The sequence below is a fragment of the Micropterus dolomieu genome, linkage group LG14 (genome assembly GCF_021292245.1).
Source record: "Micropterus dolomieu isolate WLL.071019.BEF.003 ecotype Adirondacks linkage group LG14, ASM2129224v1, whole genome shotgun sequence".
In the NCBI taxonomy this organism is placed as follows: Eukaryota; Metazoa; Chordata; class Actinopteri; order Centrarchiformes; family Centrarchidae; genus Micropterus; species Micropterus dolomieu.
In genome coordinates this window covers 2,358,910-2,367,833 of record NC_060163.1, presented here as the reverse complement: position 1 = coordinate 2,367,833, position 8,924 = coordinate 2,358,910, and the positions used below count along the sequence as shown (strand labels likewise).

The 8,924-nt window shown below is 38.6% G+C and overlaps 1 protein-coding gene across 1 annotated transcript in view; it reads right to left on the bottom strand.

Annotated features, from left to right (window-relative positions):
* The window catches only part of ryr2a (ryanodine receptor 2a (cardiac)), a 195,588-nt gene that overhangs the window by 39,099 nt on the left and 147,565 nt on the right, over positions 1–8,924 (bottom strand). Inside the window, exons 74-85 of the mRNA XM_046068849.1 lie at positions 6,873–7,030; positions 6,177–6,264; positions 5,437–5,529; positions 5,103–5,273; positions 3,667–3,726; positions 3,365–3,499; positions 3,010–3,122; positions 2,795–2,891; positions 2,563–2,669; positions 1,214–1,265; positions 1,055–1,105; positions 850–949 (exon numbers count right to left, since the gene is read on the bottom strand). Of these exons, the coding sequence (XP_045924805.1) occupies positions 850–949; positions 1,055–1,105; positions 1,214–1,265; positions 2,563–2,669; positions 2,795–2,891; positions 3,010–3,122; positions 3,365–3,499; positions 3,667–3,726; positions 5,103–5,273; positions 5,437–5,529; positions 6,177–6,264; positions 6,873–7,030 (1,225 nt within the window). The remainder of the gene's footprint in view (positions 1–849; positions 950–1,054; positions 1,106–1,213; positions 1,266–2,562; positions 2,670–2,794; positions 2,892–3,009; positions 3,123–3,364; positions 3,500–3,666; positions 3,727–5,102; positions 5,274–5,436; positions 5,530–6,176; positions 6,265–6,872; positions 7,031–8,924) is intronic.

The window sequence follows — 8,924 nt, the reverse complement described above, 5'->3', positions numbered from 1 at the left end:
CAATCTGTTTGGCTTGTACTGAAGCTACATCCATAAAGCCAGTCAGCAGGGAATCTTTCTCTTTGAGTTCCTCTGAAAGTCGTCGGATGTCTTCCATAAGGTCAGCAATCTTCTTGTTCGCTTTCTTAAGGAGTGAGCAGTCCTCATGGGGCAGAGTTATCTCGGCTTGCATAGTCACCGGAGCTTTGTTGCGATCAGTAGCGTTGATCGCGTTTTTACGGTCATCTATCTTAAAATCCATGTCGGATGACTAAAATCCTTAACCCACGTAAAACTTAAATAAAGTTAAGTTAAATAAAAGGATATAAAAAAAATGTAACGAAAAAAGTGGATTAAAACTGGATAAGAGTCCGGTTCAAGACGGAGCTTCCGACAGGTGGCTACAGACGCCAACGCATGCGCAGAGTGCAGATTACGTCAGCAATTACGTCAGAGATCTTGTGACAAGATGATGCAAGTGTACTCAGTGGCAGTGTACTGAGAGGTAGCACTGTGAATATTAAATTCAGTTTACGCTTCAGCGTTCATGCATGTGTAGTGGGGGTGACCATTCCATGAACCATTAACACTGGTCACTGTCACCTTTTTAATCTGGGAAATTATAATTCGCTCAAGGTGAGAAGTTGCGAGGTTACAACTGTGCGACTTGTAATGCTTTGAAGTAGAAGTAAGTGAGCACCTTCTAACTCTTGCTGCCTCCAGCTTCCACCTTTATGCATAAACCTGATCATTGTAAGTGACCATATAGCTAATTTACTCAACTACTAGTATTATAGTATAGTAGTATTAGTGTATGTTAGAGTGATAGTAGGAAGGAGGAGGCAGGACCCTTCAGTAAGTGAATCCTACCTTTGCTAGCGCTGATGGTTTGAAGCACCATCTCAGCAGCTCCACGGTCATGCAGCCGAGCCTGCTGATACAACAGCTTCTGCTTCTCCATCTCCTTCTCCTATTTATGTGAAACAGGACACATGTCTGACAGGCTGCAGCATACCAGTTTATTGCCAAGGCCAGCATGGTGACTGACAGACAGACAGAGTGACTGATAACCTACTTCAAAACTCTTCACTTCCTCTCCATCCTCATCCTCTTCATCATGGCAACTCTGATAAAAAGGAAGCATTAACATAGACAGTATCATCATTATCATCATCATCACTATCATCATCCTGTCATAAGTCAGTTGCTAGTACTGGTATTTAGAAGCTGGTACCTCAGCCATGATGTCAGCATAAGCCATGTAGAGATTATCCTCATCCAGTTTACTATAACAGGAAACACACGCACACATAATCACAATTTGACAGAAGAGGTTTTATTATTCAAGCTGCATTAAGAAAATTTGTTGTTTTTATTGCAGCACTGACCCAAATCACTTACTGTTAATCCTGCTAAAAATCAAGTGCAGCTGGACACAACGTTTAGCCACTTTAAAGGGGACCTGTTATGCTTTTTCATACTTTCACAGGCATATCTCTATGCCATTCAGGCATATCTATAATGTTACAATGTCAGATGTTGATGTTAAACATGACCAAAGCTTCAAATAATAAGGTAAAAGTAATTAAAAGAAATCACTGTAAGGCAAAACCTCAGATATCCCTCAGTTCTGAATGCTGTTTTAAACTGTTTTTTTTACTAACGGCTAGGTATGATGTCATTCCGAGCCGGATTTGATATATAGCCTGTGTTCGAAATGGAAGGCAGTTGCCTCGATACCAGAATAGAGAGCTGCCTCAGGAGGCATCAATTTCCAGTGAAGGCATCTCTGTAAACACTGATTTCAAGCTGCCTTCTACGGCAGTACTTACAGCAACGAGTGACGTCAGCCATCTTGTGTCTGCTCTGGCTGTCAGAAGAGAGACGCTGGCTGTAGCATCAGCTAACTAACTATTGAAAAGCCAAATAGCTAACAGATATACTGAACAAACTTGATTGGTTACATTGACGGGGTAATATGATATTTCAGTGTTTTGTTCTCACTAACTTTTCAAAAATCAAAGTGAGAAAACTTTTAAAAACGTATATTTGTATACGAATACAGTCTATGGTTTGTCCGCCATCTTGACCAGTTTTAGAAAGCTACGGCGAGCGCACCAACGCTGGTTTATGGGTAATAACTGGCCGTTACTGGGTCAGTTTGACCATAGAGTCATAGAACTACAATATAGAGCTGGAAATGCAGTATAATTGGTCTCCTTTAAGCTATTTTATTTTATTTAAACATGCCGTCTGTAAGCAAACCATGAGCAACTTCTCCCTGCTCCCAACTGTAGACTTTACCCACGCAGTGTGAAGCAGCAGAGCGAAAATAAAGGAGTGAATTGTGAAGAGAGTTGAAAATCCGGTAAGTCAGACAGATTCAATCTTTTTCTCAAGAGCTGGTAGAGATAAAACACCAGCAAATGTTGGCCTTATCGCCTGATAGAAAACTGTCCTTTTTTAACGAGATGTGTAAGTAAGCACTTTGCTAACATTAAATATAGCTTATGCTGGTACAGAAAACACCTCACATTTCCTAGAACTTTGTATCTTATATAAACTGTATCTACAAGAACCCACCACTTTTCTGTGAGGGCTGTTCTGCTGAACAGCTGAATGAGCTGATGCAGTGGATCAATGTGTTTCACCCCCTCCTCTTCCTCACATGGCTCCTGTTCACCTGGTTTCTGAAAATCACAGGAGATTCTACAATAATCATGGAAAAAAACCTAGCCCTATTAAGGAATGCTTTTCCTCAAAGTAGAAGAAAAAATAGCTAACTTTTTTTACATTCATATTTAAATTATCTTACAGCAAGGTCCTCTATGAGTTTATCTTCAAAGTAATGTTCCTCTGCCTCAATCCAGGACTTCTCATAGCCCTGCAGGAACAAGTTGACAGCCCGGTGCCTAGTTTGGGGGAGATACGTTAGGAAGAAAAACTAAATATATTTTTCACAAGATATACCAGGTGTACAGTACCCACATATGCACACTCTACATATCCTGCATGTGTGTGGGTGCTTACCTGGGCAAGTTATAGAGTGGTGCCATCCTGAAGCACGCAACCACTGCTCTTTTCCTCTGTTTGGACAGCAGTTTGTGCCACACAGCCTTCTTACTGCGCTGAGGATGTTCAACCTAAACACACAAACTGAACCACTCAGTACGGGAGACTTTCAGTTGATGTAGCTCACCATCTGGAGGCCACGTTGCCCACACCTCTTGGACAACTGGTTAGATAAGTGTATAACATTTCTGTATTCAAAGAACAGACATGCTTATGTCTGTTTTTGGAGGTAATGGACAATGGAGTGCAGGCCAACGTCTCTTTTCAAAGCTGGTCTTCTTCAGGAGGAGAACAAATACTCAAACAAACACACCTGGTCTAGGTGGAAGAGGACATGAGCAATGTCCAGGACTCTGTCCACGGTCTTCTCTGGGTCGGAGGTGTCCTCATAGTGGTTTGGGAGGTCTCTGTATAGAGCCATCTGCCAACGAATAGCTGGGTCCTCCAGCTGTACAAGAAACATACGTACAGTCACAAACACACAGAGGACATGCATTTAAATGTGTGTCGAGGCTGTGCACTATGACTACTATGAGTATATACTGTAAAGTCAGAAAGCCAAATATACTTGCAGTATGCTGACTTTTTACAATTACAAGATCAACGTCATCTTACCTTTCCTTGCAAATGGAGATTGTTCCTAATGATCTCTCGAACTTCATCCTCTGTATCTTTCTGTTGACGGAATAAAGGCAGAGTGCATAAAATAACAAGTCTTGAATGGCATATAAAACCAGTCTAGTGATATCATAGGCAAAAACTATGTATGCAGTAATTTGGCTGAAATTATCATAAGGCAAAGGCAAAGCAAATGTATCTTCAGTTCACACATGAGGCAGTTCCAAAAGGAATTGGGAACGAAATTTAAAAGACTGAATGAAAGAATGTGTGACCATGTATAGAAATTTGGAAACATCATTAGAAGGTTTATATCATTAGAAGATCATTTAAAGGTGGGGTGAGTTGGGGCACACCTTAAATCTTCTGGCAATGTGCACCACAAGTGTGGCACATTGTCTCTGAATCAAGCTTCTCCGATCGTTAACCTACTCTTGGTACAGCAAGAAAATGTTTTGCAGAGGACATAAGAGGTCTGTCTGTTTCATATTATACAAGCAGACCAGTAGTACTATTTTGGAGTAAGCCATTTAGAGTTTTGTTCCACTAGTACAATTACAATTTCTATTCTCTAAAAAAACATGAAGTCAGCGCATGCTCTGGAGAACTGGTGAGATGTGTTCTACACTCTTTGTCTTTGTCAGGATGGCAGCAGCATTCTGAACAAGCTGCAGCTTTTTAACAGTTATTGATAAAAGGTTGATTTTGTAACAAATAATTTAATGTGTTTGCTGTAGTTTAGTTAAAAGTACAATGTGTATGAATTCAGGTCATAACTACTGCTAACTGCCAGTAGCTAGTTAGCTGTTCAACCAACTTAGCAGGCAACAGAACCGGGCTCAGCAGCCTCCCAGTGATCCCAGTTGGACAGGGAACACACCAACGGCATCAGAGAGGTAGAATATTTTTCTACATATTACTCAATGAATTAAGGGTTTATTTCAACCAACCCTTTTGGTGAGTTTTATTTTGTTTTTGTTAAGTTTGAATGAAGTGTGTTTTGCGATAAGTGAACATGGAAATTAGTTCAGAAAAAGAGAAAATCTCCCAGGTGAGACTACAGAGACCTGAACAATACTATCATACAATCGCAATTTTGTTTTGTCCATACTGAGTTGGAGAAAGTTCTGGGATATCCAGTCATTAATCTGGTTAATGAACTGCATTCATTTTTCAACAGGATGAAATTCATCGGAAGAAAGGTAATATGTAAAGTTGAGTATCATCTGCATAATCAAGTAAAGAAATGTTGTTTTTGCAAATAATATGCCCAAGTAGAGACAAAATGTTTCTGTTCTATAATTATGATGTTCCATATCGTCTATCAAAGTGTAAAGAATAATTAAATCAAGTGGTTTATATTTTACATATGGATGTCTCATACCATCAGAAAACAGTGTCATAATGTATTAGGCGAGTGGTGTTTTTCCTACTTGGGTGAAGCGGTTCTTAGCCAGTGCGATGAGCTCTTGTTCTCCAGGGGCACACATGTTGAGTCCAACAGGCAGCAGGCGCTTCAGAGCGGCAACAATTAGACTCGTCTGCATAGAGTATCGATCTCCCTTCCTCTTCATCTTCTTCCTCTCCTGGTCTGAAACTATTCCCTGAGGCCGTTAAACATTGGAAGACAAGACATACAAACATGGATCACTTAAATTTCATGTTATTTCCTCCCTCGCATTTAACACAAACACACACATAACAAGCAATATACAGTAAACTTCTGACATGTACACCTTGATTCCGTCCACACCCATGTGCCCATACCTTTGACATCTTACACTTAGTGTCAGTGATGAGGAATGACATGTTGTTGATTTCATTCTGGACCACAAAGTTCTGCTCTTCTCTCTTAAAGTTCTGCAGATAGATGAAAGCATGACACCATTCAGTACTCCACAGTCACTTTATCTGATGCTGCATTGGGTTTCACATTCTTGGGTTGAAAACAAGGTCAGATTGTTGATACATTGTGGTGGTTCAGTGACAAGTTAAAAGGACCATCCACATTGTGTTAAGTTGAGATCACATACAGTACACAAGTGTAACTTTCATTTGTCTGAGTGGGGTTCAGTTGTGCTAAGCAGTCGCTGGATAAGAGTTCAGCCTTTTTCTCTCCCCTCAGAAAAACCTCTACATGTGAATTACAGTACGCAGTACAGAGGTCATGATCTAAATATTGCATGATAAATATACAGTACTTTTTAATTGTTTGTCATTTTGTACTGGTAAGAACATTTCTATGGCTTTATAGAAGCTGTGGAGTGGATGGTTGACTCTCAGTGAGATCAGCAGCACAACCAGTCCTTTGGAGGGTGTCATTTGATTCAGCATGAATTATCAAAAATACCAATAAGTGGAGTTTTAAGAACCTGATAAAAATTACTATGCTCTGTCACACATACCATTAGATCTTGTCTATTGCTCCCTCATCTACCTCTCACTGTGACAATTTAAATCAGCGGCATGTTATTGGTTTCTTTGCATCCTCCTGGTGATTTTCTTACATGAGACTTGGCCCAGAAGATGAAAACCTCAGCCACCATGCGGAACACCTCCTCAGCCTCTGGGTTGGATTCTTTCAGCCATCTGGCCCTGTTAGTATACAAAGACAGTTCAGTGATAGTGGAACTTTTTAAAGTTTCATTGTGGAGTTTTAGACATCTGGCAGCGCAACGAAGCTGTTTTGAAGTGGGACCCTATTTATTTGTCCCATGCTCAGTCCTACCAATGGTGTCCCTCTATCCTATTGATCAACAGGTGGCAGTAACAAGCAAAGACAAGCAGAAACACACCAACAAATGCAGTGGATGTAAACAATTCTGAATTTAAAATACCTAAAAATCAGCTTACCAAATGTTTTATGTGCAAGGAAATGCATTCAACATGTTCGTAAGAGCTCAAGGATACAATGTGTTTTGGTGAGAAATGCTGGATGTAAACATAGCTTCTGATTACAAGAAATCTCCACAGGTCCCCTTAAAGCATAACAAAGTACCCCACGTTGTAGATGCTGGCTATTAGTGCAGTCATCCTTTCTCCAAAATACAGCAAATATGCAGCTTAGTGTTAGTAATACTGAGCATCTGCAGGACAAGCATATAGCTTGTATTGCTTTTTTGTAATTAATCACACTTAATGCAAGGTAGTTCATATATGTATAAGCAGAGAAGATTTCGACCAGTCCAATCAGAGCACTGTACCTGTTGTAGTCAACAAATCGTATGAGGAGAGGGTAGAAGGCATACAGGTCTCTGACCAGTATGGTAAACTGGTCCATGATGAGAAGTTCCGTCTCTGACATCTCACCCCTCCCCTCTGCCTTGCTGTGTTCCTCATCCATCAGCACAACTGCTGCTTTCTACAGAACACAGTAATAGATAGCTTTTTATTCATTTGAACACTAAATGTAATGTTATTTTAGTACTGGCGGTGTTATGATCATACTTGTCAGCAAGTATGTATGACTGTTATAGGACATTATAATCCAGTATGAAAGCTTATGAAAGCAACAGCTCTCTCTAGAGAGAAAGGGAGAGATAAAATAATTTTATAAATGTCTGAAAACTAGTGCAAGAAGATACTAATAGATGGGAGCTGAACCAGTTATTGTGTTATTTTGGCAGATGAAACTAAATCATTTCAAATTCAAAGAGAACGCAAATGGGCTGATATATGTGTTAGTAGAATGTGAATTAGAATAATTTAGATTGAATTTGTATTGTTTAACCTGAATAATTGTAGGCTACTGAAATGTAATTTGAAATCGAATTTATTAGTTTGAAACTGAATACCAGTAAACTTGAAACTGTAAGTAATATTATGAAATTGCATTTAGTTGCAAGTTAAACTGTATTTTAGCCTCACTAAAAATTCAACTCTTTATATACTTTCTCTTTCAGTTCTTTCAATTCAAATTCGCTTTTCTTATCCCATTTTCAATCCACAAGATTCAGTTTTCAGTTCAGATAGACACTTCTGGGTCCTTGAGGAAGAGCAATTGAGTGCAGATCAAGCCTGCATTCTTTCTAGCAGCCAGCAGGGGGCAACTCCACAGAAAAAAAAACCTGGTTCCATCAGAAATAAAGGCAAAATAAGCCTTCTTCCCAACTGATTCATTACCTCAGTTAATACTTTCATTATGAGTTTATGATCTCAATCATCAGTTTCAAGTCCTTTTCAATACAGCATGATTTTTGTCCCATTTAATGGAAATTAATGGATAAAGCAGGGTATGCTTTAGGGTGGGACTACCTTATGGTTACCTTACGCCACAGCACCATTCTCAGGTTTTCTTATGGAACCGGGCTTCATTTTTCAGTGGAGTCACAGTGCACTGAAGTGTCTGTTGGAAATAATGCAGGCTTGATCTGCACTCAATTGCTCTTACTGAAGGACCCTGACCTTGAAACTGAATCTTGTGGATTGAAATTAAAATGAGAGAAGCGTAAAGTATTTAAAGAGTTGAAATTTTAGTGAGGCTTTAATACAGTTTCAGTTGCAACTAAATTAAATTTCTAAATTTCAAGTTTATTGGAATTCAGTTTCAAACTAATAAATACAATTTATTTATTTATTTATTTCAAGCAAAATAGTGTGACAACAGAAAAGATACACAATAATAATAATAACTTATACACTTATGCTTGAAATGGAGTGGGAAGAAGTAAAACTTATTAAACCCCACCCCAGTCTATCAAAGAATTTATACATACAAAAAATAGCTGCTTCCTTCATCAATAATCTCAAAGAAAAAATATTAATAATTAAAATAAATAATAATAATAATAATAATACAACATTTAGAAACAGTGGATGCACAAGTCAAAACCACACATTCATACCATACATACTAATAATATACAAATATTTCCATGATAATATAACCCATATTTTCCTTCATTAATTAGCTTATGCTTATCTGTAAAAATTTCTAACCGTTTGTCAAAAACCTTTTCAAGGATTTTTGAAAACTGGGGAAGGAGAGAAATGGGTCTGTAATTAGTAAAGTGATTCCTATTTCCATTTTTGAACAATGGTATGACCTTAGCAATTTTAATTTTTCTTGGCACACAGCCGTTTTTAAGCGACAGGTTACAGATATGTGTTAGAGACTTTATGATACTTTTAATTGTCTTTTTTATTAGTACCATATCGATGGAGTGACAGTCTGTAGATAACTTGTTTTTGGATTTTTGAACAATATTCATTATTTCACACTCACTGACAGGAGAGAGGAAAATAGAACAGTCATT